This window comes from Achroia grisella, unplaced genomic scaffold (genome assembly GCF_030625045.1).
Source record: "Achroia grisella isolate CSIRO2021 unplaced genomic scaffold, CSIRO_AGI_Agris_v1 utg719, whole genome shotgun sequence".
In the NCBI taxonomy this organism is placed as follows: Eukaryota; Metazoa; Arthropoda; class Insecta; order Lepidoptera; family Pyralidae; genus Achroia; species Achroia grisella.
The window spans coordinates 984,951-1,006,844 of NW_026713002.1; the positions used below are offsets into that span (position 1 = coordinate 984,951).

At 34.5% G+C, this 21,894-nt stretch overlaps 5 protein-coding genes across 6 annotated transcripts in view; 2 read left to right on the plus strand and 3 right to left on the minus strand.

The window, feature by feature from the left end:
• The window catches only part of LOC131850255 (zinc finger protein 260-like), a 63,761-nt gene extending 59,071 nt beyond the window's left edge, over nt 1–4,690 (plus strand). Inside the window, exons 5-6 of the mRNA XM_059200438.1 lie at nt 1,669–2,779; nt 4,600–4,690. Coding sequence (XP_059056421.1) covers nt 1,669–2,779; nt 4,600 — 1,112 coding nt within the window. The 3' untranslated portion in view covers nt 4,601–4,690. The remainder of the gene's footprint in view (nt 1–1,668; nt 2,780–4,599) is intronic.
• Nucleotides 4,691–5,558: 868 nt separating this feature from the next.
• On the plus strand, nt 5,559–8,855 carry LOC131850269 (zinc finger protein 250-like). Its single transcript, XM_059200462.1, has 2 exons — nt 5,559–5,621; nt 7,574–8,855. The coding sequence occupies exon 2, from the start codon at nt 7,663–7,665 to the stop codon at nt 8,491–8,493; it is 831 nt and encodes a 276-aa protein (XP_059056445.1). The 5' UTR covers nt 5,559–5,621; nt 7,574–7,662; the 3' UTR covers nt 8,494–8,855.
• A 262-nt stretch (nt 8,856–9,117) lies between these two features.
• On the minus strand, nt 9,118–9,946 carry LOC131850233 (zinc finger and BTB domain-containing protein 17-like). Its single transcript, XM_059200402.1, has one exon. The coding sequence runs from the start codon at nt 9,944–9,946 to the stop codon at nt 9,212–9,214; it is 735 nt and encodes a 244-aa protein (XP_059056385.1). The 3' UTR covers nt 9,118–9,211.
• A 579-nt stretch (nt 9,947–10,525) lies between these two features.
• On the minus strand, nt 10,526–21,524 carry LOC131850270 (zinc finger protein 287-like). Its single transcript, XM_059200463.1, has 2 exons — nt 21,438–21,524; nt 10,526–11,363 (listed from the first exon to the last, which is right to left on the minus strand). Exon 2 carries the CDS (start codon nt 11,338–11,340, stop codon nt 10,588–10,590), a length of 753 nt encoding a protein of 250 aa, XP_059056446.1. The 5' UTR covers nt 11,341–11,363; nt 21,438–21,524; the 3' UTR covers nt 10,526–10,587.
• LOC131850262 (zinc finger protein OZF-like) overlaps nt 12,867–21,894 on the minus strand; it is a 31,651-nt gene continuing 22,623 nt past the window's right edge. Inside the window, exon 6 of one of the 2 annotated variants that reach the window (XM_059200449.1) lies at nt 12,867–13,911. In XM_059200449.1, coding sequence (XP_059056432.1) covers nt 13,136–13,911 — 776 coding nt within the window. In that variant the 3' untranslated portion in view covers nt 12,867–13,135. Of the gene's footprint in view, nt 13,912–16,660; nt 18,324–21,894 lie in introns of those variants that run through there. The other variant, XM_059200450.1, reaches the window with a different exon arrangement.

Here is a 21,894-nt window from a genome sequence, read left to right on the forward strand (position 1 = left end):
AATAATTAAGTATATATGTATTTTTTTTTTTAAACTTTCGTATTTAATATACATTATTTAAATTATTAACCGGGTCTTAACACGAATAATTTTATGGCAAATAAAGGTATTTACCTCTCTCGCTAGTGCAACCTAGTCGAAACGTCGAGAGAGGTAAATACCTTTATTTGCCATATATATAATTTAAATAAGTATATATGTATTAAACTAGATACACTTACATGAACTACATACACATTATAAACGAATATAATACATAATTTTAAAGTAAAATAAAATAAACTAAATATAAATCAAAATGCACATTTTTACATTGCACTGAATAAAATATTTTTATTTCTTTCTTTCTTTCTTTCTTTCTTTCAAATGCCATACTGAATGAAATCTAAATATTGAGGACGAAGTTTTTTACTAGTCGTTTAAATATATGAATGGACTTTGCAGTTCTGATAGTTACAGGTAACGAGTTCCATAACTTGATACCAGTTACAGTAAAGGAATTGTGATACAATTTAGTGGAATGTGAATGAATGGAAAACAAGAGATTTTCGGAAGGACGTAAGGATAAAGAGTGAGTAGAAGAGAACTTGAAACGTTCTGGATCTGATTTATGTAATCACATTATGCGTGATTTCATAATGAAACCTATAATTTTAAAAATTGACACATTTTTAATATTGTTAGGAGTATAATTTCGGACATTAGATTTCAAATACACAAAATGGGCCCCTCACAAAAAAAGACAATGTTTGTAGTGCCTGCCGTATCGCAAAATGATTTTTACTTTTTTATTATCAAGCAAGCATTATCAGTAATTTTTGCTGTGACTTTTTTCGTATATCTTTCAAAAAACTTTAATAAATATTCTTTTACACATATTTTATTAAAAACTAGTTTAATATATGTACTGTAGTTTCTTCTTATTATTAAAAACAAAGTAATTAAATCTGAATATTAATAATATTATAAACGCAGAAGTTTGTAAGTATGGATGTTTATTACTCTTTCACGTAAAAATTACTGAACGGATTTTGATGAAACTTTACAGTAATATAAGCTTATGCATCAAAGTAACATAACACACGGGTGAAACCGCAGGTACAGCTAGTAAGTTATATTATGCTTACCTATTTGTTTACATAGATCTCAAGAGTCTGAGATCTGTTTAAATACAAAATGTGTGCATGTCAAAATTTGAGGTCACCACAACTTTAAACTTTGGCAGAACTTCTGTCTATCCTATTTGGAGTTCTCTTACTAACAGTACGGAGGCATCACATCTTCCACTTTTGTTATAATGATGTGTTTAAAGGTTGGATTACATTAAAACTAACTTGTTCAGAATTTCATTTATTGTGTCATGTTTGACCATAGACTAGTATTAGATAGACAACTTGGACCACAACATTACTCTTTCTATAACATCAGGAATACCGCTTTATTACATGGTAACGTGATGTCCGTGGTAATTTTCCTGCATGTACGCGATAGTTATCACTTACCATTAGGCGGTCCGTTAGCTTGTACGCAATTATAATTAAATAAAAATAAGAAAAATATTGAATGTCTACCTCCAACATTTAGATTAAAATATAAATTAAAACGACTATTTTACAAACTAAATAAACTAAATGCTCTTCTCTATCTGATATGTATGTTTGTTTGTAGGTGTACAACTAAAAGAAACGAAGCTTAAAAGTGAATCTCAAGACAGTATTCCGAAACGGAAACGTATCTCGCCACCAATGAAAGAAGCAATGAAACACCAAGAGAACTTGAGAAATATTCTTATATTTTCAAACGCAACACTCATAAAAAACAAGGATATTGATGGATACGCTTGTCACTTCTGTCCAAAGAGATTCCAAAAGCCAATATGCCTGAAAACGCATTATTTGGAAGTGCACGAGGATGTTAAGAGTCAAAAATTGCCTAAACATTACGAATTGCTTATAAAATTAGACATCACTAACTTACAATGTAAACTGTGTGTTGAAACATTTGAAAAATTACAAGATTTCACTGTACATTTGAAGAAAAAACATAAAATTAATATATATACTGATATAGAAGATCAAATAATACCGTTTAATTTCAATTCTGAAGTTTTACGTTGCGCCGTCTGCGTCACTGAGTTCAGTAACTTTAAAATACTACAAGAACATATGCACCTACACTTTAGGAACTTCGTTTGTGATATTTGCGGCGCAGGTTTCATCACACGTCGAGTATATGTCCGACACAAGAGAACTCATGCAACAGGTGTCTTTAAATGCAGTCGCTGTGATAAAACATTTGATTGTGAGCAAAATAAGTACAGTCATATACAAAGAACACATTTAGGTTTAAAGAAACATAAATGCAAATATTGCGATCAAAGATTCACGGATTATTGGTCGAAAATGGACCATATGGTTAAGAAGCACGATATGCCACAGATTATGTATAAATGCCAAGCGTGTGTGCGGTCGTTCCGAGACAAAAGAGCTTTGACGCAGCATGTGAAGAAAGATCATTTGCTGGAGCGAAAACATCAGTGTAATATGTGTGAAAAGACATTCTTCTCGAAGGGACGTTTGAATAATCATTTGATTGTGCATACTGGTGTGAAGAGGTTCCAGTGCCATGTGTGTAGTGGATGGTACTCGACCAAGAACTCTTTGAAGCAACATTTGCGATCTCATGCGGACGATAGGAGATTTGCGTGTACGGTCTGCGGTCAGGCATTCGTGCAACATTGTACACTAAAAAGTCATGTGAAATCAAAACATATGAATTAGTGAGTAATCCAAAAACAAGAAGTAATATAGATTTCTTATTAAAATAGTAACTAAAACGCACATTGGTTATATTCTCACTCATAGAGATGTAAATTTGTTGGAAGAAGTCATATATACAAATGCCAAAGAGAAATTTCGAAGATTTTCACTAGTTTTAAGCCTGCATTGGGTTGTAGGCTCAGAATGTTAGATACAGTTCCGACGACATTCGATTGGCGTTTCCAAAGAGTTTACAGTGCAGCAACCAATGCGGCAATCGAACGGCATTGTCGGCACGGTTCGTCCGATTCTTACCAGGAAAGAGTGGCCAGACTTAATTCCTATTTTTTTACTTGAGCTTCGTTTGTGTAGCAGTTATGCACTGCTTTATTTTATTTTAGTTGTAGGTTCCATTCCCGTAAAATGTTTATGTAAAAATCGTCTACTTTGGTATTCCAGTCCTACCTATTTTACCCGCCAAGCAGCTTGATTTGTAAGCTATTGACGTGGGAGATAATAATAATAAAAACACTTTACATCACCCTTCAAAAGGCTGCCATCTTAAATACCTGTCGTACAGTCCGAAAATTTCTCGAAATCGATGAAAATGATATAACACCAGTCACACCAGGCACACAATAAGTACACACACACTCACGCGCACACACACATACACACACTCTGCACTTACTTGGTTTCGGCCCGTAAGTGTGGAGAAAACCAGCAAAAGCTGAGAAAAAATAAAGAATAATAATAATAATAAATTTTATTGCCCAATAAAACACTTTTACATTCAATACACATTACGGCGAACCACACACTAGACATGCAAGTCTGTATCGTGTGGTTCAGAGGAATATGGTAGTGAAATTACAGGATAAAAGGCGTGACGTCTTATTCCTTCGGAATGACAACTCATGAATGGTAACCTCTTACCATTGGGTGGGCCCTTAGCTTGTTTGTCATTCTAATGATATACACATCTGAATACGTGATTACTTCTATTTGTTTGTATTGGTCTGGATGTTTTTCTGTATGTTTGTAACATGTTTGTAATCCTGAGTGTAATTGTTTCTTTTCCTGTAGCTCTTTTCTATGTATGATATATATTTATAAAAACAAATTTACATAAATATATCTGTCAGTTCTGTAGTACCCATAACACAAGCTCTGCTTAGTTTGGGACTGGACGGCTCTGTATGAATTGTTCAGGGTTATTAATAAAAAGGAAAAGAAAATCGTGTTTATTTCTATCAAATGTACTCATAGTACAAGCTATACATATTTTAGACTATTTTCGGCTACCTGTACCCTCTACTACCTACCCTGCCCTGTCTGTACCCTCATAACTTTGTTTTATATTCATATATTACATACATGTATATAAAACAAAGACTGTATACATAGTCTATATCACTGTAGAACTTACTAAAGAGTGAAAGAATTTCTCAAATAGGTAGACTGGTTCCGAAGTTCACTTTTTAAAATACGGTCTTGAAACTTACATACCATTACCTCTCTATTTCCTATAGGGTAGTCAAAGACATTGTGAGTTATCGACATCATGGTAGTCAGAAATAAATATAAGATGTCAGTTCGACCACCATGCCGTCCCCATTAGAAAGCATCGAGGTTACTTCCTGTTTAATTCAATCACAATGAGCTAACTGATCCGACTATATGCGCCCTCCACTTGTACAACGGCAGGGAGATTCACTAAAAAAAATTGTCATTCATAAAAAAACATCAAATAAAGAAAATCATCAACTTTTCATTGTATCCAGTAAATACAGTTACTTAAACTTAAAAGACTTTCATATTTCTTTAATTTTCTTTTCAGATCAAACGTCAAAGAAAAAGGCGCAGTCAACCATAGACAACACGAGATTGACTCTAGACAAACGCGTTAATTTCTCCACATTTATTGCCATCAAGCCCTCAGTACATGCTTCCAAACGTGCACTCACCATGGGTCGACTTACAGAACTAGATTTACATTTTGACAACATCAAAACAATCTTGCGATGTTCAAATGCAACTCCCATAAGATGTCAAGTCGACAGTCGATATGCATGCGGTTATTGTTTAGCACAATTCGATAATCCGTCCGAATTAAAAAGTCACACATTGCTAAGACACAAGGAGGAGCAACCGGAGATTTTAAAAAACCGCTCGCTATGGAAGTTTATTGTTTACTTGGATATAACCTCACTTTTTTGTAACACTTGCGACGATGGCATAGACAATTTAAGAGAGTTAATGGAACATTTAAAGAATAAACACGAGGAAGTGATTCATTTGCATATAAAAAATCAATTGGTGCCGTGTAAATTTGATGAGAATGGTTTAAAATGTGGAAACTGTTTAATGGAGTTTGTCAATTTTGACGCTCTCGAAAATCATATGGACGATGAACATTACAGAAATTACATATGCGATTTCTGTGATAAAGGCTACACTATACGAAATAAATTATTGATACATAAAAGAAGCGCTCATCGCGTTTAAACGCTTTAAGCTAACAAGCACTAATCTTAGCAGACAGACAGATCTGTGGCGAATTAATTATAATCGCGCGGCAACACCGTTGCCTAGTTACGACAGAAGAATAAAATAACAGGCCTGTCATTCGAGACCGAATCACTTTCTTGTACATACCTATATATTCATCGTAATTATAAATATGTACATAACAACAATCTGGACTCGTTATTTAATCTTCCTCCTCCTGTCGCTGCCAGTACCAGCTGAACATAACATAAATAATAGCGGTAACAATACAGACGCTAAAGATCGTTTTAAAATATCAGTAAAATTGCGTTTTATATTTTAAGATTTTATGAGAGAGGAATCTTTCAACATGTAAATAATGAAAAAAAAAATGAGTTTATAGTCAAATACAAAAAGTAGTTTGTTCCAAGTCCGGTAAGACGATGTAATATAAAATGTTTTTTTGTTAAAAACCATATTGTTCTAGTTATTCGCTTTTATTTCTTTTTTTTCAAATAGAAATATATCAGCGCCATTATTTCGTGCTTAATAAATAAATGTGTAATGTTATTAATGTTTTTTATTACGTAGACTCTAAGCATAATAAAAATAATGTCATAAAAAAGTTCTTTTTTTAACGAAATGGTGAATCACCTAACCTACACATATCTATAGCGACCGATATAAGGTGGGGTACCAGTGGAGGATGATAGGACGAGAATGAAGACAGATTAGTTAGCCCTTTGTGATGAATTCGCCAAGAGGTAACCACAACATTTCCCAGGGGAGACCGCGTGGAGTATAACTTAACATAGTGACGTAAATTACCTAATAGCTTAGATAAACTACGTCACTACAACATAAACAAAAAAAAAAAATTTTTTACACAATCAGAATGTAGATTTTAAGCGAACAAAAAGCCCATCTACCTAACCTAAAAAACTTTTTAAAAATGCAGATATTTTGACGTGAGAACTTTCGATTGAAAATTAGGGTGCTTTTTCGATATTACATATATACATCCGATGTTTCAGACATAAAAAGGTAAGCTTTCAAGTAACAAGGAGAAGTAATACAAAAATTGAATTGTCTCTAATATGACACAATAATTATGTATTTGTAGATTTTGTCTTTTCTTTTTTAAATGTACTAGTTACTTTCCAGACATTGTAATGTAGGTACTTGGGTATTTTTTGTTTACTTAATAATTAATAATTATGTTTTCTTCACTGTCTATGTTATAATTGTTTTGTTATATTTCATGTTACTGTATCGTCTGTTTATAGTAAAATATAAAATGTAAAAAAAATCTAACCTTAATATCTAGGCTCATTATGTCAACACTACTTATTAATGTAATACTAAAAAAAAATACTTTTCGGTACTCGTTGTCTATTAACTATCTATATATATATATATTTGTAATTATAATTGTAATGACTGTTTGTACCAAAATAAATAAAAAAAAAAAAAAACTTTGTAATTTATTTTTTATAAAAGAATAATGAATTCAAAAACTTGGTTATTTAGATTTTTCACCTCAAGGTTTGAGTTTATATCAAAATAAATGTACTTACATACATCTTTTTATTATCTACAAGTTTGTCAATTAACTTTTTTCCATATACCATTACTTATGCTGGCAATTGAGATAACAAAAAAATTTTAAAACGCACCCTCATCCATTTTCCGACCTCAGAAATTATTTTTCTATTCATTTTATTATAAAATGTTCATGTTCAAATGAGTTTCAAAGATGAGTTTGGAACTAAAAAAAATTTTAGTAGGACCTAATATTTTTTTTGTATCTACACTGGTCTAGATGGCTCATTGGGTTGAGACGGTCGCTCTCGTCTTGAGATTTGTCATTATCAAAGAGGACAAAGACCAACAATACTGTCTGTACTGCTCAATGGAGACGGCGTCGGCACGGGTTTGAATGTGACAATGAGAGCTATGAAAGAAAGAAAGTCTAAAAGACAGACGTGTTAAACCTACTTTGATTTGTAATATATGCTTAACCAGGAAGGTCATTATTTAAAATGATAATATAATGGTGCTCTTACAGTCTACGCTGGCTGGGCACCAGTGGAAGCTGATAGATTAGGAGGTCAGTCGTTACGTAGCTTATCATGACCATTTACCTAATTAATCACTTTGGTTTCTAGTTGCACTGTGTGATAATTGTACAGACATAGTATGTACTAACCACTAATATCATTGCTAACAGTCCAATACGTTTCTTTCTAGGATAGATGGGTAATGCATGAAAAAATGTACTTGCCTCTTGCTAATAAATTTCCTAATCATCTTTTCTGTTACAGGTAAATCAGAGAAAACAATCTATACATTCGACAAGAAGTCTTCGAAGTTAGTGAAAAAGAAAATCATCGAAATAACCCCCCCGCCCAAAATGAAAATAGTTCTAAAGAAATTGAACGAAGCGCATTCACACCAAGAGAACATTAAAGAGCTACTTCTATATTCAAACGCGACGCCTATAAGGTGCCGGGGCGGAATCGGGTATATGTGCTGTTTTTGCACCGACCAGTATCCAGAGCCGTCAGATTTAAAACAACACACCAAAGAGAAACACAGCAACGGAATCATTTCGCACTTCATGAAAAAATATTCCATGAAAGATTACACAGTTAAATTAGACACCACATATTTATGTTGCAACATTTGTAATACTTCAATTGATGATTTAGGATTATTAATTGAGCATTTAATCACGCTACACGATATACCTTTACATAAGAAGTTAAAGAATCACATAGTACCGTTCAAATTTGAAGGTGATAGTTTGCGATGCGCGGTTTGCAGCCACGAATTTCATAGTTTCAAAGTGTTGTTAGAACATATGAATGTTCATTACAGGAATTATGTTTGTGAGATCTGTGGCGCGGGATTTATAAATAGAAGGATGCTGCAAACGCATGGCTATAGACATAGGACTGGGGTCTTCGTTTGTACGTACTGTTCTAAAGTTTTCAATGCTAAGGTCAAGCAGAAAGACCACGAGAGGGCAGTCCACATACATTTGAATAAAAGAAATAAATGTGGCTACTGTGGGGAGAAATTTGGAGATTACACGATAAAGAACGAGCACGAGGTGAAGGTGCATGGAGCGAGGCCAGTAGTACTAAAATGTCAAGCGTGCACCAAGACGTTTGATAACCAGAGATCACTAACAGTCCATACAAAGGCGTTCCACTTAATGGAACGGAAACTGATGAAGTGAATCATTGCAATCAGATAGATTTTTTAATTCATCTAGATTACTCCGTGCCTGCATCTTAGATGCTAGATCTCACAATGACAATTATGTAGGTAATGTTTGCTAAAAATCATAAAACAAATACAAAAATAATTAGTTGTACTATATAGGTTATTATGAGAAAAAAAATGTAGAATTATTAAATGTATAAATATTTATTTATTTGTAACTCAACACGCATATAACCAAAGAATACAATATAAACATAAAATCAAAATACATCTTTATCTTTGCGTATTTTTAATTAAAAATGTCTTTGAAGAAAATCGTTTTATTTTAAAGAACATTACAAACATATATAGAACGTTTAAACTCAACAAAGGTACTAGAGACGGCATATAAAAACATATCAGTGGTACAGTTCATGTATGAATTATATAGGCACTTCATGACTTAATCGGTCAACTTGTTTACTTGGCTAAAAAAAATATATGAAAACTCCTCGATAAATAGTTCTGACCCGACAAACGTTCCTTTGCCTAACATAGGCTCGGTAGAAGGGAACACATTTAGGAGTCTTTTTTTAATGCCTCATGATAAAATATATATATATCCCTGAAATAAAAAAAATTGAAATGGGCATAGTTATTTCAGTGGCATAAAAATTCATAACAACCTATTCTTAGACCTAGACTTCCTAGGTCTAAGAATAGGTTGTAGTAGTCTAGTAATACATATAAAATCAACATGTTTCAGGATGGTACATGATCATATGGCAGTTCAAACTAGCTTTCTGCACAAAGCGCTGTTCACAAATCGGACACACCTTCTTATCTCCCATATGGATCTTCAAATGTTGCACAAAAGTCGTCCGTCTCGGATATTTCTTTTGACAATGAGCGCATTCGAAAATCTTCACAGGATTATGTTTGACGAGATGTTTCTTCAGATCTCCATTTGCGAACAGTTCCATATTGCAAATGTGACATGTCAAATTCCTCTCGTTTAAATGCACTCGCCTTTGATGCCTTAATAATAAGGAGTTCTTGTATACCTGGTAACCACAAATCCCACAAGTCAATGACATATCGTTATGAACCTCTTTCAAATGTTGCGGGATTTCATCTCTGTCGAATTGCAAGAAGCATTTCCGACATTTTACAGGTCTGTGAACTGTAATATGTGAATTGTACTGGCTCCTTTTCTTGTACTTTTTCCAGCAAACAGTGCACGTGTGTGTTTGCACCACGTTGCCGTCTTCATCGACAATCTCTTCAACGCTATGTTCCTTGAGGAGATGGTCAGCTTTGTTCTTATTTTCACCATATTTCTCATCACAGAGCGGGCATTTATTAATTTTATGTACTTTTACATGGTTTTGCATATCTTTAGCGAAGGAGCATTGTTCTGCGCAATAGTTACAAGAATAAGCTTTTTTCCCTTGGAAGTACCGTGCCTTGTTTGTGGTCTCACACATGCTAATTGTAGCTGAATTAAACATAATAATTCAAATCCATTAGTAATTAATGTGCGTCAGTTTGGTAATGTAGTTATATACAATTTCGATTCTGTCTGCATTTAAGATTTAGGTGTGAAGGTTGTTAGAAAGAAAACACATATGTAGACTGTTTAAAAAATATTATAATTTTTAAAGGAATATATAGACCAGGAAGAATGTCTCTTTAGCGGAAGACTTGTTTTATCGTTCAGAGAAGACACAATATATATATTTTTAATAGAATTGTCCGTTTGTTTGTGCGCTTGTGAGTATTAATCTCATAAACGGCACATTCGATTCAGTTACGGTCTTAGTTTCGTACTAGATGGCGTTGTGTGAATTGTCCAGAGTTGTCGAGTACTAATCAACTTATAGAGATACTTCACAATTTTTTTGTAAATACATATTTACATAATATACAAAGAAAACACCCAGACCAATCATGCATACAAATATTTATACCGTGCGAGGAATCGAACCCGCAACCATTGAAAGTAAGGCGGTGTGCTAAACCACTAAACGACACATGATGCTATATCATGCAATTGAAGGCATTTATTTATATTATAAATACTAATATGTACTACGAAACTAAATTACAGTAGCCTTTCTTATTGCCTTTAGCATGCTTCAGGATGATGTTTCGTCATGTGATAATTCAAACTCGCTTTCTGCACAAATCTTTCATTACATATATTACACACTTTCCTCTTGTCTCCAGTGTGTATCTTTTCATGTTGCCTTAAAGTGTTCAACCTCGGAAATTTCTTCCTACAGAATGAACACTCGAAAATCCTTAAAGGATTATGCCTTACGAGATGTTTCTTCAGCTGGTGTACATCAAAAAACGTCGCTTCACAGTGCGGACACGACAAATTTTTCTCTTTCAAATGGACTTTCCTTTGATGGGTGATCACTCTCCATTCTTTGCTGTTCTTGTAACCGCAAACTCCGCATGTTGGAATATTAATTCCATGCACTTCTGATCTATGTATTGCTATCTCATCTTTAGTGGAGACAACAGAACAGTCCGGGCAATTGAAGAGTTTATGAGTGGGTATATGCCTGGTGAGACAGCTTCTACTGGGAAATTCTTTCTTACATATCTCGCAGGTACACTTTTGCGCTTCTCGGATAATTTTAGACCCGGCTACTGTAATTTCTTCCATACCATGTTTCTTTGCAAGATGCTGTGTTTTAGTGCCTTTATGCTTGAACCTCGCGTCGCAGAGGGGGCATTTAAAGGTCATAATGTTGAAATGTCCGGCCACTATGTGCATCCTCATACTGTCTAGAGTACTGAGTAAGGTACCGCATTTGTTGCAGCTGTACTTTCGCCTGCTACCCTCCTCGACGATGGTGTAGTCCGTCATATCTTCGGGTGGAACGAATGAATCTGTAATACAAATGAGAAATTCAAACTGCATACTCTTAGTCTGGAAATATGAAAGGTGATAAAGGCCTATAAATTACGTCACACGAATTTAATGATTTTTTTACCCTTCTCACGGGGGTCTCACAAATGGTCCTTCAACATTTGTAAGATTCTCATCTCCCTATAACGTCAAATATTTATTAAATACACTCGTGAACTAGGATTTTTTTGGATTACCATAAGGATTTCCTCCGGAGGAAATTTATAAGGTTCCAAACTAATAGGTAAATGAAATTATAAGTATTTTTAAGTTTATCGACAATAATTAAAAAATTTCATGTTTATTTGAAGTATATATATTTAAACATTTATTCGAAGTCATGAAATTTAAGAACCTTCCCAGTCTTGTCCCAAATTTTCATATTTGTCTTTATAATCTCGCGGACTTAAACATTTTTTTTTTAGTTTGAGCTATCAGTAAGACCTGTAACACAGCGACCTGTATAGATCTATTGTACTCGCCCTTATTCAAAGTTCGCTACCTAGATCCGTGAGGGACAAGAATTGCAGGATATTCTTAGAAGCGATGGGTTTTATCTCCTCAGGATAAAGTGTATACTTTCCAAAGGAGATATTTCGTTTATGCATGAGTGAGCTACAACTACATAGGATGTGTCACTACCTATGAAACGCCACTGAGTTTCCTCTTCTTGGCAAAATATGCATTGATGTTAAGCTAAGGCCTAATTTCGCCATGTGCTTATTCAGCTTGCAATGTCCAGTGAGGGCCCGTCATTATGCATATATTGTTTTTACTCGCTCACATTAAGAAATGGGTATATATACTTTAGGTAATTGCTTAAGCAAAGTATCTGAAAACTCTAAATTTAAGCTGAAAATTGTTAATGCATCCAGGTTACGCACTACATAGAGAAATTTTAAACCAAAGCAACTTGCTTTGTAAACTAAGGTGGTGGCAATCAAGCATACGGCTTAACTGATGGTAATAAGAACAATGAAAAGACTCAATATCAGGTAATAAAAAAGCGTTTTAATTAATTTATTAAATCACAAAATAACATAAATAATCTTTATATACTATGGTATACAAAATAAAAACTCCCGCTGCCTTCGCATAGATGTTTTAAACAATGTAAAGCATTTTAACGTTGTTTTCAGCAATAGATAGAGCAATTGAAGAGGAAGGTTTATATATATAGTGTCTCCATTGCATCCACGCGAAGTCGGGTACAGGTCGCTAGTTAATTAATAATAATAGCCTTGGTCAACTTACACAGCGCCATCTAGTCTCAAGTTAAGTAGAGCTTGTGTTATGGGTACTGGCCTATATATAAACACAAAGAAGGTTATTTTTGTAAATCCGTACATAAAATACATAGAAAATACTCAGACTGTTACAAACAATCATACTCATGAATAAAAATGTTTGTACCGTACGAGGATTGAACCCGCGACCATCGAAATTAAAGCGGTGTTCTAAACCACTAGAGCACTGAGGCTAATGTATATTATGTATCTATAAAAGAAATGTATTTCAGTATTCTATCAATTGTTTAGAACTAGAACAAACTTTGCTTAGCTTTGGACTGTGTGATAACGCTATATATAACCCAGGGTTATTATTATAAAGACGAAAAGAGCGACTTTCCTGCATACTATGAAAGAAGAGAAGAGAAGAATGTGTGGTGTACACATTCTTCTCTTCACATCTTTCTCTACACTCTCTATTCTTGAACCTACTTGTAACTTGAAGCTAATTACAAGACAGTTCTTTAGCATGCTTCTGGGTGATGTTTTACCATATGATAATTCAAACTCGCCTTCTGCACAAATCGTTCATCACATATAGTGCACACTTTCCTCTTATCCCCCGTGTGTATCTTCTCATGCTGCTTCAAAGTGTTCATTCTAGCAAACTTCTTCGTACAATGCGAACACTCGAACCTCTTCACCGGATTATGCCTTACCATGTGCCTTTTTAACGCTATATTATCAAAAAACATAGCGTCACAATAATTGCACGCTAAATTCTTCTCTTTCATGTGTACCTTTCTCTGGTGAACGAGAAGCAACCGTTTCCTCTTATTCTTATAACCACAGACGCCGCATGTATGCAAAGGAACTCCATGAACTGTTGATTTGTGCGCTAACATTTTATGTTTCGTAACTGCAACATGGCACAATTTGCATTTAATAGGTCTGTGGTAATACATGTGTCTGGTCAAACTTCCTTTGCCAGGAAACTCCTTTTTGCAGACTTCGCAAATGCACGTTTCGACTTCCTTGATTACTTTAGACGTTCCCACTTTTACTTCTTCCATGCCGTGCTTCATTGCGAGATGCTGAGTCTTTGTATCGTGATGCTTAAACTTCGCGTCGCATAGTGGACATTTGTACTTCATGATATTCAAGTGCCTGATCCATATGTGTTTCTTTATGTTGTACGCCGAGGTTAGGATGCTACAGCACTCATTGCAGCTGTACTTCCGTTTGTCGCCTTCGTTGATGACTGTGTAATCTGTCACATCTTCGAGCGAGATGTTCGGCACTGCGAACAAATGATAATTTCAAATACCCTCGAGTTTGATATGATGGAATATGATGACTGACCGATATTATACTATATGCGTTATCAGTAATATAATTAATAATAATGTGCTAATAATATTAATAACATTACTTATTGCCATCTTTATGTTGTATTTAGTCACATTCATTAGTCATACAACATATTGGGTGGAAATTTTAATGCTATTACTTTTAGGCTTTTTTACGTGAAACGTAACACCAAAACAGTTTTTCCTCATCACAATGAACCATATATAAACATATTATTTATTATCTAATAAATTTAATGAAATATTAGTTTTAAACTGTTTAAATAATTGTTTTAATGTTAGATAGTATTGTTACAATGCACTTATTAATTTTATTTTGTTTAAAGTGGACATTTATTTATTAGTTTATTAATAAATTATAGAATTTGATATATATACATACTTATAAATTATATCAATACACTACAAAACATCCCAAATATTTTGTACTGCATTGAGGATAATTAAAGATTATATCGATCATAATACAGCTTCATTCTTAGCGATTTGTGTTTACATACAAAACATCCCAACGCCGATCCGCAATTTTGGTGAGCGCCTGTTGGCTGCGGATCGGCGTGGTGGCTTCGGTTTGCAGGATAATACATGTAATATAAAAAGTAATATAAATAAATCATAATAATATATATTTATTTCAGATTGTATATTGTTTAACTGTTCTATTTTTTTATATTATATAACAATATTTATTAAAAAAAACAGTAAAGTTCCCATATCGATCTTACTGTGATTAGTATTCGTTTTTAAAAGTGCTTAAAAACAATTTTATTCAATTTAAATTTAATTATTTTCTATACCTATATGGAATTGTCGTGATATGCACTGAAGTTAAATAACTACCAAATTGAGAATTCTTTTGAAAAAAGAGAAAAAAAGGCGTGTTCTCTTTTTTTCAACGTCTTTTGTTATAATTAGTAAAAATATGTCATAGGAATTAGACGCACTGTGCTTAACTTTCTTATTTAAATAATTATTTATACCTATACGCGTTATATAACGGTTCTGGAAAATTACTACTAAACGAAGATACCGTCTTTGTGTAAACAAAGACTGTTGATACAAACTATTTCGCTAGCGATGTTCGTCATATTCCGCAAGAGACTCCGTTTTCCTGCCATCTGAACTTCTGTCTAAACCAAGTATGCGTATTGTTCTTTAACAGTGATCGGATTGCAGGTCATTTTTATGGATAACCTCAGCCTAGGTGTGACTGAGGTTATTTCAGCCCCCAAGCGACTTGCTTATCTCTGTTCCGATTACAGTATAAGAGACATAACATCTTAGTTCTCTGGAATGGTAACGCAGGAGTATGAAATGAAATGAAATGATTTTATTTTGCGAGAAATGTGGTGTGCACAGATGTTATAATGTACATATGGTTCCATACAATCCGTCTTATACGAAGATATGCAAAATTTTATATTAGTTATGCTTCTGTAAATAATTACACAATTCTGTCTTTCAGATAGCATATTACATTATTATATTATACAATTTTAAGAAATTATTATATCTATATTATTATTTAGTCATTATATGTCAATATTATTACTGTTATGTCATTACTATTATATTAATATAATCCTGTTCTTAACTCATTTTACCATCAAAATTTAAAAATTCTTTTACTGTATAAAATCTCTCAATTAACCAGTTGCGTAATCTATTTTGAAAAATTTCAAAAGACATTTCTCTAATAGTTTGAGGTATTTTGTTGTAAATTTTTATACACATTATTCTACAATTTTGATGAAATAGCGCACTATTTACTGCAGGCATTCTCAATTTTGTAGGATCTCTTTGAGTAATTTTATTACATTCTTCAATTTTTTTAAATAATTCAGGATGTTTCTTTACAAAAAGTCCGATTTCCAAAATATATAATGAAGAAACTGTTAAGATCTTCAATTTCTTAAAATACTGTCTACATGAGTCAATGGGACCCAGACCGCAAATTGCGCGAATGCATTTTTTTTAACGATTAGAGCTTTGTTGATGTAAGTTGAGTTACCCCATAGTAATATCGCATACCTTAAAACAGAACCAACACATTATCACGTAATCACGTAATGCCCGTGATAGCACGGGCACTACATGTTAGTAGTACTGTTTATGTACGGGGACTGTTAGTAAAGTACTGTCAGGTCGACCTTCACGTGGTAACCCTGGAAATCTTCATGAAAAATTGGAGAATTTACCATCATGGGCTAACTCACCTAACCTCATACTCATCTTATCACCCCTGGTGCCCCGCCAGCGTAGACCGTTAGCGCAGGCTGGTGCAAAATAAATATTTGCGTGAAAGAGTAACAAACATCTAACCATACTCACAAACTTTCGCGTTTATAATATTATTAAGATAAAATATATCATTGTAAATCATTATAAGCAACCGTGAAAAGATTAAAACAGTTTTCATTTATATGTACTTTATTAATATCTCATACATTAGTTAGAAGATGTCAAACCAAATACACCTTGAAGAGATCCTTGTGTGGACTTCATTCAAAATTTCTCTAACAGTATCAGATAAACTTCTATCTGAAGATATATTCCATGAGACTATATGAATATTTATTATAGTTTAATTTTATATTTTGTATGGATATATTAGTATGTTTATATTATTATTAGGGATGTTATGGATATGAAATTTCGGATACGGATATATTTTTTTAAGGAATTTCATAAGTAAAATACAAATAGCTAATAAAATAGTTACATAACGTGTCTCTATTAGGCTCCGCCCCTATCCGATATTATCCGAAACTTTTATTTCGGATTCGGTTACGGTTACGGAGCTCCCTGACATCCCTGATTATTATTATATTTATATTATTTTCTGTATTTTTTTATATTAATGACTAGCTGACCTGCGCAACTTCATCTGCGTCACACTTGACATTACCATTATATTTCGTCCAATATACATATCTGTTCAAAATCTACCCTGTACCATCGTAAGCACAGATTATTATATTAGAGTCCGTTAGTTTGTGTTCCCGCGGTTTCCCTTCCCCTCCCTTACCTAGTACTGAACCGACTGTACGGCGGCCATGACGCGCGCGCATTGTGTTGTGAATTAAAATAAATTAGAACTGTGAAACCTACTGTGAAACTGGAAAGCTAGCGAAGATATCTTCGAGACCCTGAAGCCCAAGAAATTCGCAGAACCCTACAGGTACGTGACTGACGCTTCCACTAATTTTTCACTATATATATACAGAGAGTAAATTCCCTAACATTTTGGTAGCAGAGTAGTTTCCCAAACAATATCTTATTGAATTATAACCTATATAGCTGTTTATACTATAATAGCTGTGCCCGCGGTTTCACTCGCGTGAAATTTACAGCCTATATGTTATTCTAATGTATAAGCTGTATTACTGTAAAGTTTCAACAAAATCCGTTCAATAGTTTTTCCGTGAAAGAGTAACAAACATCCATCCATACTCACATGTTTTACGTTTATAATATTAGTTTGATTAAAGTGCACGGCCTCATTATCTCTGACCAACGTGACTGTTGACTGGTAGAGAATGTCATCAGGCATTAAGTTCGCCATGTATTTGTGTGAAAAAGAATAAATAAATTAGTTATACACGAGTTTTTTTACAAACAACTTTATCTGGATGATGACTCTTCATATGAAACCTCAAACTCGTTCTTTGTACAAACGCTGCATTACACAAATTACATGCAAACGGTCTCTCTCCCGTGTGTATCCGATAATGAGCTCTATAGCACTCCTTCCTAGCGAATGTTTTAGCGCAAACACCACAATTAAAAACTCTATTCTGATCATGAGTGATCATGTGGTCTTGTAAATTGGATTGCGTGTAGAACGCCTTTTCACAAATAGAACATCTTTTGTCCTTTTCGTTTAAATGTACATTCCTCTGGTGACGAACGAGAGCGCTCTGTAGTAGGGTTCGCAACCCACAGATTCCGCACGTTGGTATTGGTGCGTCGTGAACTTCGTTCATATGAAAGAGGAGTTTCTTCCTCACGAACTTCAGATCGCAATTTGAGCATTTCTTCTCTATGTGCACATCCATCATATGCTCAGCTAATGTGTTTTTCCTCCGAAACTTACGGTTACACTCCCCGCATAAATATTCTGGTTTCTGATGCGTGTGGTACTTCCACATGTGGTCTTTTCTTTGACTGTGGTACATAAACGTATCAGGGCAGAGTTTGCATTTAATGAACTTTCTTTTGAGATGTGTTCGGATGACGTGGTACCTAAGGTCTGATATCCGTTTGTATGATATGTCGCAAGCCTTGCACATATACTGTTTGTGTTTGTCTGTCACTGTTATGTAGGCGTCAACGTCGGAACCTAAAAAAGAAGAAGAGCCATTGTTCAGGTTGATTCTATATGCATACTGCTTGAATTAATAGTTTTTGCTAAGTGGTAAAAATTCATTGAAGGGGAGCATGTTCAGGCAATAAAATTACAATATAGGTATTCTTCAATATTCGTTCTATCTCTATTCAGAGACCTTGTGTTTCCCCTCACCCAAGAGCGATAGCAATACTTAATCGAAATTTTGCCATAAATATTTACGGTACGCTCTACTCGGCTCACTCTATTATGACAGTAATAGTATTTCTCGTGATTCTGGAAATTCATTATAAGTCTCATGTCATCCAATATCAGGTTTCAAGCTAAAGATAGGTTCTTGTTTTAAAATCTAGTGAAAAACTGAAGTTTCATTGAAAATCCAAAACTTGTTTAAAGAAAATCTACGAAACCTTTTTTAGTTAATGTAGAATATGTTCATAGTAGCAGGTTTTGTATGGAGAGGGGTCGAAGACATACATACTTACTTTTTTTGTTTTAATGTTATTATTGATTTTATTGAAAAGACAAAATGTACATATTGTTACGCATGATGTATATAGTGTGCAATATATTTTTTTTTCAGCATTATATTAAAAAAAGATTACAAACCGTGGTGAATTCACCAGGAAGAGACCACAATGGTTTCTAGAAGAGGTCGACTTGTTATGGTACACAGTTTTTTTATGGATGATAATGGAATGATGGGGCACCAGTGGAGGATGATAAGATGAGCATGAGGTCAGGTCAGTTAGCCCGTCGTGACATATTCACCAAGAATCCTATCACGATGGTTTCCAAGGGGAACCGCGGTATATAATAGCAATGTGATCATCAGTTCACATTACATTACTAACAGTCCCCTTTCCCCCCCATGGTACATTGTTAGCAAAGGGGTCACTAGTCCCCATTACTCACAATCCCCTTTTCCTGCATAATACCATCGTTTTCGAACTATTCTAATACAGCCAACATTAGAACTGGTATTTACAACTTCATCGGATCAAAAAAGGCCAGTGCAGATGGCATTTCAAACCCGCGAAAAGCTGGAGCGTCTGAAGACAACTCGGTCGACTTCGGTTCCAACCTTGCCTTGGAATATCGGTTTGAAAAATACAAGGATCCAGATAAAGAACAGGCATTTTTAAAAAAAGGAATTGTATTGAGTTTCTTGCCAGTTCTCAATTGAATCTGTATACTAAACTACCAAGCGAAATGTGGACAACAGTGATAGTTGATAATGACTCCGACTATCAATGTGTTTTATTAGATACTAGATTTGCCTGCGGTTTCACCTGCGTGAAATTTATAGCCTATGTATTATTCTGATGTCTAAGCTACATTACTGTAAAGTTTCATCAAAATCCATTCAGTAGTTTTTGCGTGAAAGAGTAAGAAACATCTGTCCATACTCACAAACTTTCGCGTTTATAATATTATTGAGATATAATAAAAATACTGTTTAATAGATACATAACACTTTATTATTTATAAACTTTTAATAATTATTAATTCTTAACGTAAATATATTTGTATTTTCTTTTATGTAACTTGAAAGAAACAAATATGATTCTACTCATGCCTTGTTGTTCTAGAGGACTAAAATATCATGCCTCTTATCTTGTAATTTCAACTTCAACCAACCGAAACACAACTTTATAGCAAGTTGATTGGCGTCTATATGTTTTTATCATCATCTGCTTCTTCCTTACCCCATTAGTTTAGGATATTTTCTCTTCCATTCATCCCTGTTCGCAGTCATCTCGTTATTCATTCCCTTTCTTGCTGTATCATCTTTCATGTCCTTCCATCGCTTTTTCGGCCTTCCTCTGCCCTTAAAACCATCCACATTCTTAAATTTCTCATTTGGGATAAGGTCGTCATTGTACAACTAATTTCTTACTTGCGACCCGTCCGGCTTCACACGGTTGCATTAGAAATCTTCTAACTTCTTCGCTTGTTCTATACTATAACACGCGTCTATTATAGATATACATATTCCTTTTGAATCACTCTATCTATTTCTGAAAACTGCATTAAAATCCGTTGCGTGATTTAAAAGATAAGCGTAGACAGCGGCGTCTTTTTTATACTATATAAAGATTCTCGTTGTACCTGTACTAAAGAAACATTCTTTTTAATGAAGTGAAGGTGTCACACAAATTCTGGATGTCGTCGCGTTACATGGTACTTCAAGCTGGTCTGCTGCACAAACGCCTCCCCGCAAACTTTACAGATATGCCTCCTGTCGTCCAAGTGCATCATTATGTGCGTATTCAGATTCTTTTTCCATCTAAATGCTTTACCGCAGTAATCGCATTTGAACGCCCTCACCGAGGTATGTTTTATTTGATGGCGATTCAGTCGCGAACGTTGGGCAAACGTCATTGGACATTTGGGACATTGGTATAACCTTTCCCCCATATGGTTCTCTTTTTGATGTTGTATCACCTGTTGAATTTAATGATTGACATAATACTCGTTTAAGAATTACTTGATTATTTAGGAGGGAATGAGATAGCTATAATAATCGTAATGTGGACCCCCCTTTGCTAGCAATGTCAGCTTGAAATCCATGCGGTTTCCACATTTTAAATACTACGATAGTAATAAAATAGCATACGACCAGTAACTAACAACTGGTGAGTTTGTCACGATGACTGATCTCACTAACTGATCTGACTTCGTGCTCATCTTATCATCATCCACTGGTGTCCCGCCAGCGAAATCTTATCATTCTCCACTGATCAGCGTATACTACCGTTAGCACAGGCGAGTGCACCATTCCATTAACATGTGTGTAAGCTGGACAGACATTCAGACTGAGCTACTTTCGCATTTATTTGTAAGGATTAGTATGAGCTAGTGCTCAAATCTAATTTCGCCCGAGTGCTTATACTTTTTACTATTAGATAACAATGAATTTCTTTTCTTTTTTCTTTCTTTTCACTTAGGGGTATAAAAAATAAATAGTAGCTGACTCTCAGACCTATGGAATATACTTTTATATGAACATATTTTTATATGTATAAAAATCGGTCATGCCGTTTCGGAGGAGTATGGTAACTAACAGTGACGCTAAAATTTTATATATAAGATATAGATTCTGACCTGATTGGGAAACGCGAATTTTTTCCCGCACGCATTACAAGTTGGCGCCGGTACACCATGAGCCTGTTCCATATGGAACGCCCGGATATGACCAGGGACCTTCATGCCGCATAGATAACAAGAATGCACTTTTGGTCTAAGTTTTAAATGCACATGCCGATAGTGCTGTTGGAATAGACTTCGTTTCTTGTAAACGCGACTGCACGTGTTGCATAGGTAGTGTTTCGTCCCGTCACCGCCGTCTGTGAGTGTGTATTGGTTGGCGAGGGTCGTTTCGTCCCCTAGAAAAGAAACAGACGGGTGAGTGGGACGGGTCGAAACGCTTTTATACAGAACCCCATGCTTAGTACACGAAATATCACTACCGCAAAAGTTATATTGTTTAACGTGATGCTAATATCGTTTGTATCGTTTGTATCGTGATGTAAAACATTATCGTTTTATGGCAATGATGGCT

Coding starts and splice junctions, on each gene's coding strand:
- LOC131850270 (XM_059200463.1), bottom strand. CDS start 11,340: ATGACGGACTACACCATCGTCGAGGAGGGTAGCAGGCGAAAGTACAGC.
- LOC131850233 (XM_059200402.1), bottom strand. CDS start 9,946: ATGTGTGAGACCACAAACAAGGCACGGTACTTCCAAGGGAAAAAAGCT.
- LOC131850269 (XM_059200462.1), top strand. CDS start 7,663: ATGAAAATAGTTCTAAAGAAATTGAACGAAGCGCATTCACACCAAGAG.